The sequence below is a fragment of the Lolium perenne genome, chromosome 1 (assembly GCF_019359855.2).
Source record: "Lolium perenne isolate Kyuss_39 chromosome 1, Kyuss_2.0, whole genome shotgun sequence".
Taxonomy (NCBI): Eukaryota; Viridiplantae; Streptophyta; class Magnoliopsida; order Poales; family Poaceae; genus Lolium; species Lolium perenne.
Genome location: NC_067244.2, coordinates 258,263,588 through 258,283,540, shown reverse-complemented (window position 1 = coordinate 258,283,540; position 19,953 = coordinate 258,263,588). Strand labels below are relative to the sequence as shown.

Here is a 19,953-nt window from a genome sequence, read left to right as displayed (position 1 = left end):
GTCACTGTCACAGATTCAATGGAGGCATGAACCCACTATCTAGCATAAATACCCCCTCTTGGAGTTACAAGTATCAACTTGGCCAGAGCCTCTACTAGCAACGAAGAGCATGCAAAATCATAAATAACACATATATGATAGATCAATAATCAACTTGACATAGTATTCCATATTCATCGGATCCCAACAAACACAACATGTAGCATTACAAATAGATGATCTTGATCATGATAGGCAGCTCACAAGATCTAAACATGATGGCATAATAGGAGAAGACAACCATCTAGCTACTGCTATGGACCCATAGTCCAAGGATGAACTACTCACGCATCAATCCGGAGACGGGCATGGTGATGTAGAGCCCTCCGGTGATGATTCCCCTCTCCGGCAGGGTGCCGGAGGAGATCTTCTGAACCCCCCGAGATGGGGTTGACGGCGGCGGCGTCTCTGGAACTGTTCTCGTAATTTGGCTCTCGGTACTAGGGTTTTCCGTGACGAAGGAATAAATAGGCGAAGGGGCAGCGTCGGGGGAGCCAGGGGGCTCCCTCCCCATAGGTTGGCGCGGGGGGCCCCACAGCCGCGCTGCCATATGGTGTGGGCCCCCTGCTGCCCTTCCTCGACTCTTCTTCGGACTTCTAGAACACTCCGTGGAAAATAGGACCGTGGGCTTTTGTTTCGTCCAATTCCGAGAATATTTGTAAACCAACTTTTCTGAAATCAAAAACAGCTGTGGCATCTTGTTAATAGGTTAGTCCCAGAAAATGCATAAAAACATTATAAAGTGTGAATAAAACATGTAGGTATTGTCATAAAACTAGCATGGAACATAAGAAATTATAGATACGTTGGAGACGTATCAGGACCCTAATGCTGGATCGAGTTCTAGCGGCAGATAAACTTCTGTTACGCCACATGGAGAATGAATACTTCTGTCCTCTCTGCCGCAGGAGCCTAGAAACAACTACTCACCTCTTCACCAAATGCCCTTTTAGTCTGAAGATGTGGTCTTTCGTTGCCACTCAGCTTAATCAAGAGTCATTGAGGCCGGAGAACTGGCAGAATGCGCACCACAACTTTCAAAGTTGGTACAGGAGCCTGGTCGGACAACAAACTAAGGAGCGGCGCAAACCCATCCTCACACTGGCTAACCTTGTATGTTGGGAGATATGGAAGGAGCGCAACCGACGAATCTTCGAGAAGGAAGAGAGGACGGCTAGTGCGATGATCGCAAAAACCTTAGAGGAGATTCAAGTTTGGAGACTAGCTGGGGCACCCATACCACTTGTCGCCCAAGTAGGAGGACACCTTTCGATCCCGGTTGATTTCCTACTTCTTGTTTTCTCCTAAAGTTTCCCTTTTTGGGGGACTTCTAACTTTGTAAATCATCTCCTCTAATGCAATGAACACAGCAGCTCTCCTGCTGTTATTGAGAAAAAAAAATGGAACTGGCCGAGGTGTGCAGCCATGAGAATTCAGATCACGTACATCAGCGGCAGCAGAGCCACTGACTCTCCCTCTCCAGCGGATAGGAGGAGAAGACCTGCCACTGTCAGCAGAGGTAGCCGTGACTCTCCCTCGGTCCCTCCCCTGGCTGGCCGTTGCGCACCCACGTAGCTAGCCATGTCAATGAGTGGTGTCCCCGGAGTCGACAAGCTTGGTTCCTCGATGAAGATGCATCGAGGAAAAAGGACTATATTGTGATCTGGCTTTACTTTTTGGTTTTCTTCTTGTAAAAGTCTTGGACCATGGTGTATTTTTTTCTTTCCGTGTCCTGTTGCATGTTGTATATTGGATAAGATCAATAGTTAAGCACTTAAGTGGCTATGGGTCTCTCTGTTCAAAACAAAAAACAAAAAAAGTTACATGTCCATGATTTTTGGAGTAATATGTGCATTTTTTAAACCTGCTTGTCAGTAGGAAATGTTACCCCCTCCAACCCATAATAAGTGTTATGATTTTAGTTCAAATTTAAAATAATACCATGCCATTTATTATGAATTAAAGGAAATACTTGCTTGGGTTGGTTCCGTGAGGACTGCATTGCTTTCGAGTGAGCTGTGAGAGGCAAAGTTATTGCTGTATAAGAATGTGATCGTTCGGGTAGGTGAGCAACACTATAATTTAAAGCTATTGAAATCATGATACTCTTGCACGAGATTACAAGACAAGTTCGAAGAAAAGCTCTAGTTGAATCTACATACAATTTAGAATGTTTCACCTAAGGTTGATAGTGGTGTACTCTAGAAGTCTCGGCCAAATAATTTGCTATATTCTCTCATGTTCAAAATAATTGCTTAAAAATAGATGTATCTACAAACTGAGGGAGTAGATTATTTTTGTCTCTGCCAAATTTTGTAGATATCTAAGCATATTATAGAAAAGCTGGATACAAAAACACATAATGAGATGATACCGGATTGCTTAGATTTCTAGTTGAAATTCATTGCAACATGAGATTTTCTTAAACATCTCAAATTAAATAAAAACAACTTCTTGTGACAACACATACTTTTACTTGATAAATATTTTTGTAATGAATAATAATGGAATGGTGTGAAAAATATGTACCTAGTCTAATATATCTTAGTGTAGTTACATTGTTAATTCTGCGGATTTACTTGGAAAACAATATTCAAAATAGTACTTTCAATGATGCATGTCAACAAAACAACATAGTTGAAAGGAACAGTAATGTTACGAAAAAATAATAAAGTTTAGTATAAAAGAAAGTTTTAGTGAGCACCTTTGTGGTTATTTCTGTCAAGCTCGTTCTTCTCATCATAGTGGGAAACTGACATACAATATTTATTGTTGAATAATAAGAGATGACGGCATGCAGGTGATGATACTCAATTAGTGAGTAAGAATGTGTTATTACACGTGACGACATGTTGTACAAATGTGTGTCATGCTGATTAATTATTTTTTATTTCTTGAATTAAGTGGTTTTTTGCATGTCATGCTGATTTTTAAACTTCTATTTTACACTAATTCTCTAGTGTTGCATCAATATGGTGCTAAAAGGCCCCTCGTGACTTGTATACCAATTGATTGCTATGGTTGTGGTCCAGTTACTGGTCTCGTCAGGTCCACCATGTGATGGTGATGACTAATATTTCCATCGGCGCTGTCGAGTCCAACCAAGACGACACCTTTAACAAGTCAACAATGCAAGTTTGTCGTGGTTGGATCCTACCAATAAAACAGATTCTCACCAAGGGCATAGAATGGTGTTCGAGTCACCATCTTAATGGCCGATCTTCTTAGAGCTCCACCCCCTAGAAATCCACATGAAGCTGCCATGATGTCTGAGATAGCCCAAGTCAGGCCACCCCTAATACTTTTCGCGATGGTGCAACCTCCTGGCCGAGATAAAGGATCGGGGTCGATTGGTGTTCGAGTCACCGTCTTAATGGACGATCTTCTTAGAGCTCCACCCCCTAGAAATCCACATGAAGCTGCCATGATGCCTGAGATAGCCCAAGTCAGGCCACCCCTAATACTTTTCGCGATGGTGCAACCTCCTGGCCGAGATAAAGGATCGGGGTCGATTGGTACTCTTGTGCCTTACGAGACGAGTCTTCGCTCACATGAAATGTGCAAGCAAACGATGCCACAAGTCACATCAAGATCCATTGGATTCTTGAGCATGCCACCAACATTCGTGTAAATAATAGTAGTACATGTCCATCTCAAAAAAAAAGTAGTACATGAGCTTCACTAAGTCATCATCGTCCAAGTCAGCGCCAATGGAAGACGCTGCTATTAGCAACAGAGGAGGAGAATAATAAAGCTAGCTAAGAGTTTAAACGAGATGTATTAAAGAACCGTCGCCGCTGGCATGCTACACCTGTCGCCAAAATCTTCGGAATGAGGGTTGCCCCATCACCCCTACCCTTCTTCGGTGGCCAAGCACATGTGTGCCACTAGGGCGCCTAATCGGAGGGTTTCCCTCCCACGATAGAGCTTGATCACAATTTTAGGAGGGACAGACCATGTTGGAGGTTCCATCTAATATGGAGATTAGGCAAAACCATAACATTATGATGTCAATGTTGACTAATGAAATAATATGAAGGCTTTCGGCATTGTTGTTGTCCCTCAAGAAGACAATTCCTTTACCGCCGTCCGCCATGGAGAACGGAGACAGGACGGGCAAAACTAGTGGCGGGGATGAGCAGGGCATGTTCTCTCACAACATGTCGGTGCTACTCCCTCCATCCCATGTGACACCCTCGAGTTTTTCGTGTTTTAAGTCTGACCAATAAATAGTTAACCGGTAATACATGTGTCACTTGTTACAAAATTGTACCATTAAAAAAAACAATTTCAGCTAAATAGGGACTGATGGAATAGAACCTAGGAGCCATTGCAAGGAGAAAAAGAATTGGAGTGAACTTGCCGACGTATGCAGCCGTCAGACTTCAGATCAGGTACATCAGCGGCAGAAGAGCGAGACGTAGCCAGCAGAGATAGCTGTGCCTTGTGTCTCTCCCTCCCCTTGGCTGGCAACCGCAGCATCACTGCGCACCCACACATAGCTAGCTAGCCACGACGAGGCGATGCTGCTGCGTACGGCGGTGTCGCGTCGTCACCCGGACCCGACCTGCCATTGCCATGCCTGTGCACCAGCAGCCGGCTCCGTCCGTCGGTGGGTCGTCTCCTCCCTAGTCAAAGCTGCAGCTCCCTAGTAAAACCATCTTGTATGTTCACCAGCTGCCGGACCCAATCCCTCAACAAAGCTCCTGCGTGCGCGCCGATCCCGAGGCACGGCAAAGAGACAACGGCCTACCCTGCGGCCCTGACCGATCAGCGTCTCGTCTCTTTCTTTCGCTCCATTCCTTTCTCTTGCGATCTGCTGCAGCGTCGCGCTTGTTTTACTTCGGAATTTCTACTATCTCTCGCCCGGCTTCAAATCAAAAGCTTGTTAATAGGTGAAGGTGAAAAAAACACGAGATTTAGAGCATCTCCATTTGCGTCCCCAAAGACTGTTGTGTATTATCCGGCGTCCCTAGCTCATCTCATGTATATAGAGGCTCTATCAGGGATGCTGGACACGATTTTTATACTTGTTTTCTATTTGAAGGTCATGTTTGGGGACGCGGCTAGGAAAGGGATACCCCCCTCAAACATGGATTCTGTCCGTACATCCCCGAAACGATCAATCCGGCGTTTTTGCCGGACGTCGTTTGGGGGATGCGACTCGAGATGCTCTTACACAACCTGTCTGCTTATACTTTCTTTATTGGAATACCGTGGCAAGAGGATCGACAAGCCTGTCCGCTACGATTATACTAACCTTTTCTTGATTAATGTAAGATCTTTTAAATATTATGAAGAATTTGGAAGACCTTACCCTCTCGATTGACCTTGGTGATTGTTCATTCAGATTTTCAGCTCATTCCCTTGCCTCGATCATAGACATCTGCCAACACGATTGTTGGTTGAGCCGCTGGCTCTATGGTAAGTTAGTTTGCAACAGGTCTGGCATTTCGAGTTTGAGTTCCCGACGATCCCCGATAGGCTCATGTTGTCCACTTCGGCATATACTTCATGTTTCTTCTCAGTAACTTACCTTTTTTGTGTGTGGCTGAGCACTAGTGGTACTTAGTTTTTTTTTTCAAATATGCAGAGTCATGGTCTAATGGTTGCAATGTAAGGGCTCCTTTGAATAGGATAGTAAAATTTATACGGATATTCAATTCGGATCTCGGGTCTAGATGCTCCTGCAGTTTGGACCAATAGCAGTCACCTGTATCCATGCAAACGGCTGTATTTCCCCACCGTATTTTATTTGTTCTGGCTTTTATGTACAGTGTCAGTAGTCCATGTCCATTGATCAATTAATGAGCCGACAGCCGTTTGTTGCTGGGCAGTACAGCTGTGGTGCTCTCCTCCTACTGCCGAACATGTGGAGTCCAAATTACCCCCATGACTCATCAGTTGCAAATCAGCGGCCTCCGACCTACTAAGGGCATCTCTAACGGAGCGACGCAAATGAATATTGAGCGACCGTTTCCGTTCGTCGCGATTGAAAATGTGTCTGGATCCTGCTACAGCGGGGCGACGTAAAGTGGCCGGCCCGTCCGCGGCGACGCATACCAGACCAAATATGCGTCAGGTTCGCATCTCCGCGAACGCTACACGGTCGCGGAAAGTGTCCGCGGTGGTTGCGTCTGGGCCCGGTCGGCAGTGACTAGGTAACCATAATATTTGTTCATTACTATTGATTGGCAAAAATGACTATTTTTACAGAGATGGTTAGTCGAGTTAACCTAAACTACGACGGCCGTATCTACTCACCGTCGCGCGGCCTACCACGGTCTGGGTTACTCGCAGTCGTGCGGCCTACTACTGGGGCCAGCGCCGTCGTTGAAGCGGGGGCGCTTGACGCACTCCGCGCGCTGCGCACGCCGGCGATTGGACATTCGTCCTGCCGCCTGCGACGTTCGAGGGCCTCGGCCAGAGAAGAGTCCCACAGGACTCTCCTGGCCATAGAGTTGGTCGCCTCTGCCGTCGCTGCCTCCGCCTCCTCCGCCTGGGCCGCCTCCACGTCCACTACCTCCAACATCGCCAGTCGGGCGTGGAAGTAGGCCCTGTCCCTAGCCACCTCCGCCACCGCTTCGTCCCTGGCGGCGATGGCGCCCTCCAGCTCTCGGTTCTCCTGCTCGACCCACGCGGGAGAAGGGCCCCTCTGCTGGAGCGAATTCAGGTCAGAGCACATGTACCCCCGAGCCATGGCGATCGCATAGCTGTGGGCTGCCTCCTCCGCTGCCCAAGCCTGACGGCGCTGGGCGTGCCCAGCTAGGGTCTCGAAGGACGTCACTGGCGCACTCGAAGCGGCAGGGTACGTCGACGTCGTCGTCGGTGATGTCTTCGATGACGGCTACCGCCAGAGGGGCCGCCGGAGGGACCGCCATCGCCGCCCATGCCTCCGCGAGCGCCGCCCTGGCCTCGGCGAGCTCGGCCCTAGCGCAGGAGATTTCCGCCCTAGCTGCAGCGAGGCGCTCACGCGCTTGCGCGCGCTCTGCCGCCTCCGCCTCCTCCAGGCCCAGCTGGTCGGCCTAAGAAGCGTCGGCGAATAGCTGCTTGTCCTCTGGGTGGGCTTGGCGGCACATGTGAACAACCTGATCCCAGCTAAGGTTGTGCTCGGCCATGGATGGATGGTATGGTTTAGCTTGAGGTGTGCCCGTCACCCCCGTCGGTGTCCAACATATATAGCCACGGCGGGGCGGGAAACGGCGTTGGTGCGCAGGTCGTTTCCCGCGCGCGCGAAACACCGGCGAAACTTGCCAATGTATTGGACAAGCGCGGGAACGACCGTCATCGCGCGGGAACCGTTAATCGCCGGTGGAAGGGCTCGACGGGACGCTAAACCGCCATTAAAGACCTTGATGTTGTCTCCGCTAAAAAAAATGCGTCCGCACTACTGGAGATACCCCGACGCAAACGGTCGCCCTGGGCCGCACGATGCAAACGGGCACAACCGAACATTTCGGACGTCATAATGCGTCGGCCCGTTGGAGATGCCCTTAAGCAAATCCATGGATTCGAGGTCATCATGCTCGCGCATCACCGGGAACATCTATGGTAAGGTAGAACTAGAGGTAGTCGAGCTCGCACATCATCACGACCTTGTTGTCGTCCTTGACCTGCCGGAGCATGAGTAACGGGGAGGCGTTGAGGAACGGGAAGTCAGAGGCGATGGGCAGCTGCACTTGCCCACCGAGGGGCGGCGTGCTGCATGCGAGACATGGAGGCATTGACCAAGTAGGAGAGGGAGACGTGCGAGGGCTCAGAATTGCCATGCACGTCGAAGGCCACCATGACGGACACCGCGAGGATAGTTTTTGGAAAAGATGTCGTAGTGATAGAGCGATGTTTTGGCGAGCTAATTTGGTGGCGGAGACAGTGGGCGCGAACGCATTGGGCATATTTGTTAGGCTGCATGCAATTCGTGGTTCACTGCGCTAGTGAGATGGGACTTCCATCTTGTTTCAGACCAGCTCCGGTACACAAAACGCAATTCGTTCGATAGCCTGGGTTGCATCGGGTGGTACCCAAGTCACACTTTGATTGGTTGATCACATGGTTTTCCTAGCCTCACCTATGAAAACATGGTGACCCTACCTCACCTATCACAAGACCATCATGGCACCGCCGTTCACAAGTTTCGGCATGTCGGCGATGGCACCGCCGGTCACGCCGGTCAGGAGCATCACCACACCGCCGACCACGAAGGCGAAGACCACCATGACACCATCGGTCACGCCGATCACAAGCATGGGCACGTCGCCAACCACGAAGACGGAGACCACCATGGCACCGTCGATCACGCCGGTCACAAGCATGGGCACGTCGCCGACCATGAAGATGAAGACCACCATGGCACCGTCGTTCGCGCCGGTCACAAGTATCACCACGTCGCACTCCATTCCGATGGTTCGCGCGTCGATCGACGCGGTTACCACTCCGGCGGTTGACCTCCCCGGCAATTGTTGTGTTAATTTGCACCGGCTCGCACCAGGGTCGCTGCCAAACGGGCCCGTGGGAAAAGCGAGCGGATGCTCGAGGCGACCGTGGAGCGTCCACGGAGACGGAAACGTGTCGCATTTTTACGCCGATGCGTCTCCGCGAACAGTACGTACATTATGCGTCGTCTTGCTGGAGCACGAGGCAGGCGCAGGGTGTGTCATCCCGTTACAGATGCCCTCACACCCATTCCCGGGGTCGTGCAGATACTACAAGATGGGTCCGATAATCGATAATCTCAGTGGATATAACGAGATGTCATTTATTACTAGTTGGCTTGATGCAAATTCTGGACCGACGGTACAGACTGACATAGTCCATTAACTGTCACTGGTCCACCAAAAGATGTACGATGCATCTGTGTATCCGATATTTTCAAAGGCTTGTATTTGCTAGGTGAAATACATCAGCACGACTTCCAACGCTCCATATGGCCAATGAACGAGCGGGAGTAGATGAGCTCGGGAGCCAAAACGCTGCTCCCAGCAATATGAAAAGTATAAGATTAGGATGTCATGACTAGTTAAATTCTATAGAAAAATGAGTTGGGTTTGACTGTGCCAAAGAATTTTTCAATGAGGTAGGACCTAATGTTTTGTTCCTATATGATTTGCACTATAAGAACTATAAGATTTATATATGATTAGTTTCTATAGAATATGTTTCTATGAATCAAACAACTAGTGTACAAAATATTCCTATAGAATGTAAATCCTACACAATTTCTATACCAATCCTATAAATCAAAGAAGCGCTAAAGCTGTTTAATATGCAAAACAAAGTCAAGCTCTTGCGACGAGATATGGTGTAGTGAGCGTTCGAACACTGGCCAATATAGGTTTTGGAAAGCTGCGTGCCCATATGATATGACTACGTTTTTTTAGGAAGATATGCTTTATCGTTGGATCTTGATTGAATCATTTCACAAGCAATGCATGCTTAGGTTCTAAAGTGGTTTTCGGCCATATGTCCATTCACCGTGAGAACCGAGTAGTACCTAAACTCGATCCAACAAAAGGAGGTGCGCTCACAATTAAAGGCATGATTGAGGACCCGCCATAAAGAAAAACTGTCATCAGGATCCACTAATGGAACCCTGGGGGTGTATGCACTTTATAAAACTTAGCAAAAGTTGTATGTGTTTGTTTTCGAAAATGACATGCACATATACATTAAGTTGAAACTGACTTATTATATTATGATCTAAATATATAAGAAGGCTAACTTCCGACGAGCGAAACGAGGTTCGTCACATGTAGGTTTGGGCTAAAGCCCTGCGGTACGGATAGTCATCACCAACTATTTATACATCTTTTAAGCCGTCGGCTAGAGTTAATCGCTTTACAAGATAACCCACGATGTTTGTAAAATTTTCCTACCTGGCGTCCCTGATTTTTACCTCTCTATGTTGAAGAAGATTTCCCGCATTAAAATCTTGTGTCTTGTTGTTATTTCCTTTCCGTTCCTCACTATTTGTTGTCGCGTTTATAACATGACTCGTATAAGTTTTCTTTAATTAGCAAGGCCATTCGTGACCATGAGAATGCTAACGAAATTGCAATATTATGTACAGAAATATATGAGTAATTTTTTTGAGAGTGCCTTAATGAACAGCTAGGTGTTTTTCAATTCGATGATGGGCAGATTTTAGTAGCCAATTAAAACATGACAGATGTATATACTCCGTACTAGAACCATGAGTAAATGAATAAAGTCAGTCTATTTTTTTTCTTTTGCAAAACATACTATTAGGCTTTTGAGGCTCAGTCTTTGATTTGTGTACTTTGTTCTGTTTGGATCCTCAGTTATCGGTCCGCCAATGAAGAAAACAAAATTCAGTCCGTTGAAGTCCAATGGTACCAACATGTTACACACGTTAAAGGTGGTTGTGCGGGACACAATTTTCTGCTCGCTGCTTTTTCTTTTGGAAAAGGTTCAAAATAAACCTTAAAGTTATAGGTGTTAGCTAAATCAAACCCTGAACTTAAAATTCCGGTAATTGACACTCTGAAATCTTGACTCCCGGTCTATTTATAAACGTATACCGATTTGGCGCGCTGAGAAAGCAACTAGCCAGAACGTGATAACATGCTAGTCCGAGTGACAATACGGACCCACCCGTCTGGAATTTAATTAGTATAAACTGATATTTTCCCGATGACGTTACCTTCTACATATGTCCAGTGCACGGGAGGCTACGCGCCACCGGAAGTAGGGTGCACGGCGAGGCGGCCGACGACCGAGGCGGAATCCCCGAGGCACACCACCTCCAGGGTTACTGTCGCATAATCAATTTCACATGACAGGTTGCGCCAGATCTTGCCCGTGCAGCAATGGCAGCGGTGGTGAAGTGATGCTCGCCAAGCCCCTCGAGTCGTACTGCTGAGGAAGAGCCGGTCGAGGGTGAGCTTCTATTATTAGTGGAGATTGACTTTCATAGAAACCAATACACGCTATATTATATGGCAATGAGGGAATATCATTATTCCAATTCCAAATAGCCCAACACAATACGCACAAAGTCCAATCCAAATTCTAGGTACTTTCGAGATATTATACATTGGGGGCGTCAAATGTCATAGAAATGTATGCCATACTAGGTGAGCAAAGAGGCACGAGCAAAGAGGACGTCAAATGTCATAAAAGATATCTTAGATTTTTCTAAATTTGAAACGTCTAATTTTTTGAAAAAATAGGACATCTTTTATTGGACCGAGGGAGTAATTTATTGGTGTTTATTTCTTTTGGAACAAAATAAGTTTGGTATTTTGGCTTAGCAAAAATTAACAAATCAGTGAGCACTAATGAATAGTACACTGATATCTCGATTTATCAAACACCTTAATTTCTTGGTGGGTTTTCATTTGTTCCAAAATATATAAATGTGTCTCCAAAGGTTTAAGAAATAGGTTTAGATCTATCCGATTCAATTAAATCAGCTGGATGGATGTTACATATACTTCCATTTTCTCACCTGTATTTCTTACCATCTCGAGAGTGCAATTAGGAATCTGGAAAAAGTAGTTGTTGAAATATCTCAAAGCTTAATATAAGCCTGATCAGCGCGTCATCAACCACTCACACCACATAGTAAGACAACCTCCGAGGCCAATAAATCTCTCCTGCCACATCCTCTCTCTTGTCACTCTCACTCTCTACTCTGTTCTTTTCTTGCCACCCTCTCCTCGGCTGTCGATTATCCTATCGGCCATATAATTTCTCCTGCCTGCCACAGCCTGCATTCCTGTCTACCGTTTGCTCACAAGAAAACAAGCTCAGGATCAGAGCTCCGGCCGGCCAAGAACCTCGCTCTTCTTCTTTTTGTTTGCTCAGTTGTGGTGGTGGGCTCTGCTGGCCAACCAGTACAAAACCACCAGCGCTAGCTTTGAGCAGAGTCCAGAGACAAAGCAAGCAATACACCACTCTCACACTCTCTGCATAGCTACTGAGGCAAAGCTCCGAGCTTTCTCCATTGCCTTGCTTACTCCGAGCTCTAGGTGGGAGCAGAGTGGATACAATGAGAGCCATCACGGCAAAGAACCCGCAGGACTCGATGTCGTTCTCGAGGCGGCACTTCAAGTGGCCGGTTCTCGGCAAGAGCAGCAGCCGCGGCGCCGGCGCGGCGAGCGGGGACGAGGGATACGTGAGGGGCTCGGAGGCCGAGGACGAGGACGACGAGGACGAGGGCGCCATGGCCTTCTCGTCGGCGTGCCCGTCCTTCCACTCCGAGGACTTCGTGTCCCCTCCGAAGAAGCCGCCGCCAGCCCAGGCGCCACCGGCGCAGGAGAAGCAGAGGAGGAAGAAGGTCCGGACGGCCGTGGCGCGGCTTCGGTCCGCCTTGTCGGCCGCGGTGTCAGGGCGGCGGAGGCAAGTCGGGCTCGGCTCTCGGCTCACCGGCACGCTCTACGGCCACCGGCGCGGCCACGTGCACCTGTCGTTCCAGACGGACCCGCGCGCGTGCCCGGCGCTGCTCCTCGAGCTGGCCGCGCCAACCGCCGCGCTGGTGCGCGAGATGGCCTCGGGCCTCGTCCGCATCGCCCTCGAGTGCGAGCGCGCCAAGAACCCCGCTGCCACCGCGGCCGGCGGTGGTGGAGGTCGGAGGCTGCTGGAGGAGACGGTGTGGCGCGCGTACGTGAACGGGAAGAGCTGCGGGTACGCGGTGCGGCGGGAGTGCGGGGGCGCAGACTGGCGGGTGCTGCGCGCGCTGGAGCCGGTGTCGATGGGCGCCGGGGTGATCCCGGCGGCGAGCTGCGGCGGCAGCGAGGGCGACGTGATGTACATGCGCGCGAGGTTCGAGCGGGTGGTGGGCTCCAAGGACTCGGAAGCATTCTACATGATGAACCCGGACAGCAGCTCCAGCAACGGCATCAATGGCGGTCCCGAGCTCAGCGTGTACCTCCTCAGAGTCTGATCGATCGAAGTTGAGTAGCGTTTCGTTCTGTGGTCTCGCGTCATGTGGAAACGGCTGGCTTGGGGGCGTTTACGTTCGGTGGAGACGTAAACTGGGACGGAATTACATTTTGTTGTTCTTGCAAGTAGGGAATCGATTGCTGTAACTGTACTCCGATTGTAATGTCTCTGTAGATGAATAGTATATAGAGTCTGGTCAATGAACTAGAGTAGTTGTAATGGCTCTGTAACTAGACTAGTTGCACTACGCACGTTGTAATCATCAATAAAATAGCATTCTCATGTTCGGAGGTGCCATCTTCGCAGTCTTGGCCTTTTTTCTATGAAAATGGAAGGTCTTAAAAAACATTTTTTAGAAGAAAACTGAAGCGCGTACATTACCCCTACATTTTATATTAACTTTATTTTGAAAATTTTGCCGATCTATTAATAATCATCACCAGTTGTATAAATAGCCTATAAATAATAAAATTTACAAAAGTTCGTTCAATATTAATTAGTGCTAATTTGGATGTATCTTGATACATTTTATGTATAGATGCATCTGAATCTGCGAAAACTAATATGTAACGGTGGGAATACTCTTTTGAGAACCAAACATAGAATTATGGGGTTCTTTCAAACTAGGCATTGACACATTTCCATGGCTTAAGATCTTTTTCACCGTGACGAAGTTCTGCTTGCACATCATTCATACTCACTCCATCTCATAAAACTTATTTAAAAATTATTAAAATTTAGAGTATCTAGATGTCAATTATGTCTAGGTATATTCAAATTTAGACAAATCCAAATTTTATAAGGAGGGAGTATTATGATTGATCGCTAGTTCAAAATGCGGCACAAAAGAAGTCACATTCACATTCTGTATACCCAACAAATTTTCTCCCCTCTCTCAAAAGACTAAAATTTTAACTTTCTTGTGGGCCTCGAGTAACATGGACAAGCCTTTAGCTTTCCCTCTCTTTTGCCCGTCCCGTTTACTGTCCTGATCCAATCGATTACCAATCACCTGCACCATGCTATGCAAATCATTGGGAATTCTACCATCCATCCCTAGGCAGAGAAGGAAAGCGAGAGAGAACGGGTCACAAGACAGGTAAAGTGGAAGGGCGAACCAAAGGCACCACCGATAGCTGAAACGTTTTCCTAGGGTAGCTCTCGCGAGAAGCGATCTAGCGATCAGCTCCTACCCTCAGCTGCTGTCGTCGCCGCCCGTTCCCCTGCCCTCTCTTGCCGCCACGGCGGCCGGAGAGCGGGGGAACCATGGATCGGATTTTCGGTCCGTTTAGGGTCTTAGAGTTCTTCGTCTCCGGTGTAGGGGCATCGGTGGAGATGAGAATAAAAGTCCTCCAGTCGATCGTCTGGCATTAGGCTTGGCGTGATAAGTACATGTCTACAACAGTGGCTTTTCGTGGAGGGGATGATGTCGCAGCGTATTGGTGTCCACAAGTTTCGCCTCCGCCTGATGAAGCTCAGCCAAGTACGGCTTCATCGGGGAACTTGCGAGTTTGGAGTCCCCCATCTTCGTCTGTCCGGAGCTGGGATTATCTCCTAGCCCTTCTCAGTACTAGCTTCTCCGGGACAACGATCTTTCGAGACCGTAGTCGCCGGCATCTTTTGGTCTACGTCAACGACTTCTCGGCTGCTGCTTCTACAAGCACCTGGGTTTTTTCAAGTTTTCTCCGACACGAGCTTTGCTACGCCGAAGGCCCAGAGGCGGCATCGAGCTCTGCTCACTGTGCACCGTCGAGGGATGCAGAAGGAAGATGATTCTGAAATCTTCAAGTACTTACGTTTTATTTCTGCTTGTAAGGATGTTCTTGTAAGGGCTGGTTTGCGATAATATATTGTGACTTTTCACAAAAAAAAGGCACCACCAATGTTTCAGTCTTCATACACCATCGATGAACATTTTTGCATATAAGAACCATCAATGAACATTAGGTCATCTTCAACAACGGTTCACGAACAGATAGATTATGTTCATTGGTCTCCATGCGGTCTAATAGGGAGACCTAACGATGACCCTTAACCGGATCACGTCTCGTTGACGTATCCGTTTTAGAATAAACTAAATTTGATGCGGGTGTAAGATTGCCCGGACAGATCGTGTGCACTACGCGAGTATTTATCCGCCCCGAACCCTCCAGCCAGCCGCACCCGATCGCATCTACCTTCCTAGCTCCCACCACACTCGCTGCCTCTGTCTCCACTTTGCCAATATTGCTGGCCACTGCTGATTCGACCACTTGTTTCGGCCGCACAAACGAACCTCTCGTCGCTGGTGTATGGTGTTGTGGCACTGCGCTAGAGGCCTATTCCCAGGTAGCTCTCGCGAGAAGCGATCTAGCGATCAGCTCCTACCCTCAGCTGCTGTCGTCGCCGCCCGTTCCCCTGCCCTCTCTTGCCGCCACGGCGGCCGGAGAGCGGGGGAACCATGGATCGGATTTTCGGTCCGTTTAGGGTCTTAGAGTTCTTCGTCTCCGGTGTAGGGGCATCGGTGGAGATGAGAATAAAAGTCCTCCAGTCGATCGTCTGGCATTAGGCTTGGCGTGATAAGTACATGTCTACAACAGTGGCTTTTCGTGGAGGGGATGATGTCGCAGCGTATTGGTGTCCACAAGTTTCGCCTCCGCCTGATGAAGCTCAGCCAAGTACGGCTTCATCGGGGAACTTGCGAGTTTGGAGTCCCCCATCTTCGTCTGTCCGGAGCTGGGATTATCTCCTAGCCCTTCTCAGTACTAGCTTCTCCGGGACAACGATCTTTCGAGACCGTAGTCGCCGGCATCTTTTGGTCTACGTCAACGACTTCTCGGCTGCTGCTTCTACAAGCACCTGGGTTTTTTCAAGTTTTCTCCGACACGAGCTTTGCTACGCCGAAGGCCCAGAGGCGGCATCGAGCTCTGCTCACTGTGCACCGTCGAGGGATGCAGAAGGAAGATGATTCTGAAATCTTCAAGTACTTACGTTTTATTTCTGCTTGTAAGGATGTTCTTGTAAGGGCTGGTTTGCGATAATATATTGTGACTTTTCACAAAAAAAAGGCACCACCAATGTTTCAGTCTTCATACACCATCGATGAACATTTTTGCATATAAGAACCATCAATGAACATTAGGTCATCTTCAACAACGGTTCACGAACAGATAGATTATGTTCATTGGTCTCCATGCGGTCTAATAGGGAGACCTAACGATGACCCTTAACCGGATCACGTCTCGTTGACGTATCCGTTTTAGAATAAACTAAATTTGATGCGGGTGTAAGATTGCCCGAACAGATCGTGTGCACTACGCGAGTATTTATCCGCCCCGAACCCTCCAGCCAGCCGCACCCGATCGCATCTACCTTCCTAGCTCCCACCACACTCGCTGCCTCTGTCTCCACTTTGCCAACATTGTTGGTCACTGCTGATTCGACCACTTGTTTCGGCCGCACAAACGAACCTCTCGTCGCTGGTGTATGGTGTTGTGGCACTGCGCTAGAGGCCTATTCCCCCATCGCCATCCCCGGGCTCTGCGACGGCCGTAAACTATATTTTTTTTGAAACCGAGGCAAAAGCTTTGCCTCATTATTAATTAAGAAGAAGGTGCCCAGTTTTTAGGAGAAAATCGGGCAAAAACCTACAACCACAGGGCTAGGCCCACACAAGCAACACTTACACACACCCGCAACCAAGACTAACAAGAGACCCGAACAACAAAGTCCCACCCACTCAAGCGAACACAAGAGACCACAAAGTGACCCGAACAAACACTCACTACCCAACACTCCATCACCGCGCCAACAAAGACTGGCCGTGACATTGGGGGCCCCATCAAACAACTGTGGATCCAGGGTATGCACTAGCCAACGTGGCAAGGGAGTCAGAAACCTCTCTGGCGACGATGGCACCGGGCACCGTAGCCAACGACCCTGACATAGCATCCCCATCACCGAAAGGGGCTACAAGCATGTCGACTGCAGCGTCAATAACATCACTCTTCTCAGAGTCAAGAGCCTGACTCAACGGAGAGGCCACAACTGAGATCTCGTGCAAATCACTCCTCACTTCCTTGGCGCAAAGAGGCATAACGGCATCACCACACAACTTCTGGAGCTCAGGCATGACCTGCATGACTGGGGCCGTGACCGCCGAGCATGCCCCAACACGAGGAGAGAAACAACCATAGAGGCCCGCTCCGCTAGCGCCCACCTTACCAACATCAGGCAAAACCAAAGGATCGGCAGGCGTCCGGGAGAGCCTACCCAACGCAGCTTCTGCACGCTCCAGAAAGCCTCCAAGCGCAAGCACCCAACCGTGCAAGGAGTCAACAACCTCGAGAAGAGGACGGACAGCCTCATGCAACAACGCAGCTTGCTTCTCCAAGGCGGATTGCATATCCGCCAAGGTCGAAGAGCCAACAGGAGCAGAACCAACTGATGCCCAAGACCGACGATAAGGAGGCACATTGGACGGGAGCGGGATCTCAACCTGGGCACGGCGAGGAGCATGTTCTTGGCGGGGCGACAACACGGTAGGTCCTGCCAACGAGCTGAGAGGACGCCAAGCGTTACGGCAGTCACAGGCCCGATGACCATTCTCAAGGCATCTAGAGCACCTGAAGGGATCACAGCAAACAGCAGCACGGTGACCAAGAACCAGGCATCTGCAACATCTTCCCTTGAGCCAAGTAGGGACAGGACGACGAGCAACTGGCGGGGCTGGCAGAGTCGAGCGGCGCGGGCCACGCCTCGGCATCACCTCCTGCCAGCCATCACGCTCCTCGACAATAGGAGCAGCATCGATGAAGGTCTTGGTGGCCGACATCGTCTCGAGAGCAAGCTCATCCTCGACATCCACGGCATCGGCTGCATCGAAGGCCTCGGCAAACCCACAGGAAACAAGGCCATTGGGGGCAGCCAAGAGCATCGGCGAGGCCACCACCACCACATTGCCTCCGACGACATCAGGTGCAGCGCAGGTCATGGGGGCAGCCGACGGTGGTGTCCGGGGGGCCAACTCCTCTTCATCTTCATCCTCATCGTCGTTATCAGCGGAAGCCCACGAAGTAGGCTCCGGAGCAGCAGCGGTCGCTTGCAGAGTCGAAGCAAGCGGCGGGATCTGGGGAGCCAGCTCTTCTACGCCTTGGTCTTCAACTTCAACCTCACCCATAGCGGCAGCGACCCACAGTACCGGATGTGCTGCAAGCAGAGTCGTGGCAACCGGCACGGGAGGCGGGGTCTGGGGAGCCAGCTCCTCCTCATCATCTTCTTCCTCTCCCACAGCGGCAGCGGCCCACAGCACCGGCAGCATTGCGGGCAGAGCCGTAGCAGCCGGCACTTGCACAGCACCTCCAGAAACTTGAGTGGACCGGCTCAACGGAGGCAGCGGCGGCACGCAAGGCGCTGGACTCACGGTAGCAGAGGACGGGGACGATGCCTTGCCCAGGGCGACCGCCGCCATAGCCATGGGGATGGCCGAGCACGAGGCCAGCTGAAAGGATCGTATGCCGCACCTAGAGGGGGGGTGAATAGGTGCTAACCAATTTTTAGTTCTTTTTCAATTTAGGCTTGACACAAAAGGTAAATTCTCTAGATATGCAACTAAGTGAATTTACCTATATGACAAGGTTATCAACTAAGCAAGATATATCTAAGCAATATAGAGATAGAGTAGGATAGAGGTAACCGAGAGTGGAGCACGCGATGACACGGAGATGATTCCCGTAGTTCCCTTCCTTTGCAAGAAGGTACGTCTACGTTTGGAGGAGTGTGGTTGCTACGAAAGCCAAACCAACAGCCACGAAGGCTTCACTCAGATCTCCGGTGAGCAACGCCACGAAGGCCTAGCCCACTTCCACTAAGGGATTTCCTCGAGGCGGAAACCGGGCCTTTACAAGGTTCTTGGGGCACACATCCACAACCAAATTGGAGGCTCCCAAATCTGTTACAACACAACAATCAACAACAATACATCAACACAAATCAACTAGGGAACCAAATAGGAACACTAGCATGAGATCCCTCAAACAAGAGAGGGGGAAATGAAGAACGCTTCGGTGAGGATGTAGATCGGTGTCTTCTCCTTCGAATCTCCAAAGATCAAGAGCTTTACTTGGGGGAGGAAGGAGATCTTGTAAATCTTGACTTTCTTGAGGTGGCTCTAATGGAGGTGGCTTGGCAGATTTCTTGTATAATGATTGAGCAAGCAACCAAGGTAGAAGAAGGGGGGTATTTATACCTCCCCTCAAAATTGAGCCGTTGCAGCTTCCGGGGGGCCGGATATTCCGGCCTAAGTAAGGGCCGGATAATCCGGCCTTCGGGACAAAACTGTGACATTGTCCGGCCAAATGTCCGGCCCATGTACTGGTTCACATTTCTTCCAGTCCTTAGCCAAAAACGAGGGGGCCGGATATTTCCAAAATATCCGGCCCGGATAATCCGGCCCTGGTACAATACCGGAACATTATCCGGGCAAATGTCCGGCCCCCATACTACGCTGCAATTCCTCGAAGACTTAGCCAAAAACAGGGGGCCGGATATTTCAACAATATCCGGCCCGGATTATCCGGCCTGGCCAACTTTTTCTGAATTCTTTTGACAGACGATCAAATCCAACACACATGAATAAATATCTATGTAATCTCTGTACCATTTAAACAAACATTAGTGTATCACATATATTGACATCAAACATACAAAACATAATGTGAGAGATGTTCTTTCAATCTCCCCCTTTTTGGTGTTTGATGACAATATACGGATTTGCAAGAGAATCACCAAAGAGACAAGCATGATGGCAAACCATAGAGGCACTCCCCCTACATGTGTGCATCTAAGTAATTTGCATTTGAATACAAATACACAACACATAGGAGTATGGTGCCTCATCACAAGAGATATCCAACATGAGCTCTAACACTAGACATTGACACATATGAAGTTGAGATAGGATGTAAGAAATCATACCCATGTGTAGATATATAATACGGAGATATAGCATCACACATAATGTAATATCCTTGA

General features: G+C 49.1%; 1 protein-coding gene across 1 annotated transcript; it reads left to right on the top strand.

Moving 5' to 3' along the window:
* The first annotated feature begins 11,679 nt into the window (after positions 1 to 11,679).
* LOC127299067 (protein MIZU-KUSSEI 1) lies at positions 11,680 to 13,247 on the top strand. The gene has a single exon (XM_051328959.2). The coding sequence runs from the start codon at positions 12,050 to 12,052 to the stop codon at positions 12,941 to 12,943; it is 894 nt and encodes a 297-aa protein (XP_051184919.1). The 5' UTR covers positions 11,680 to 12,049; the 3' UTR covers positions 12,944 to 13,247.
* Positions 13,248 to 19,953: the final 6,706 nt, after the last annotated feature.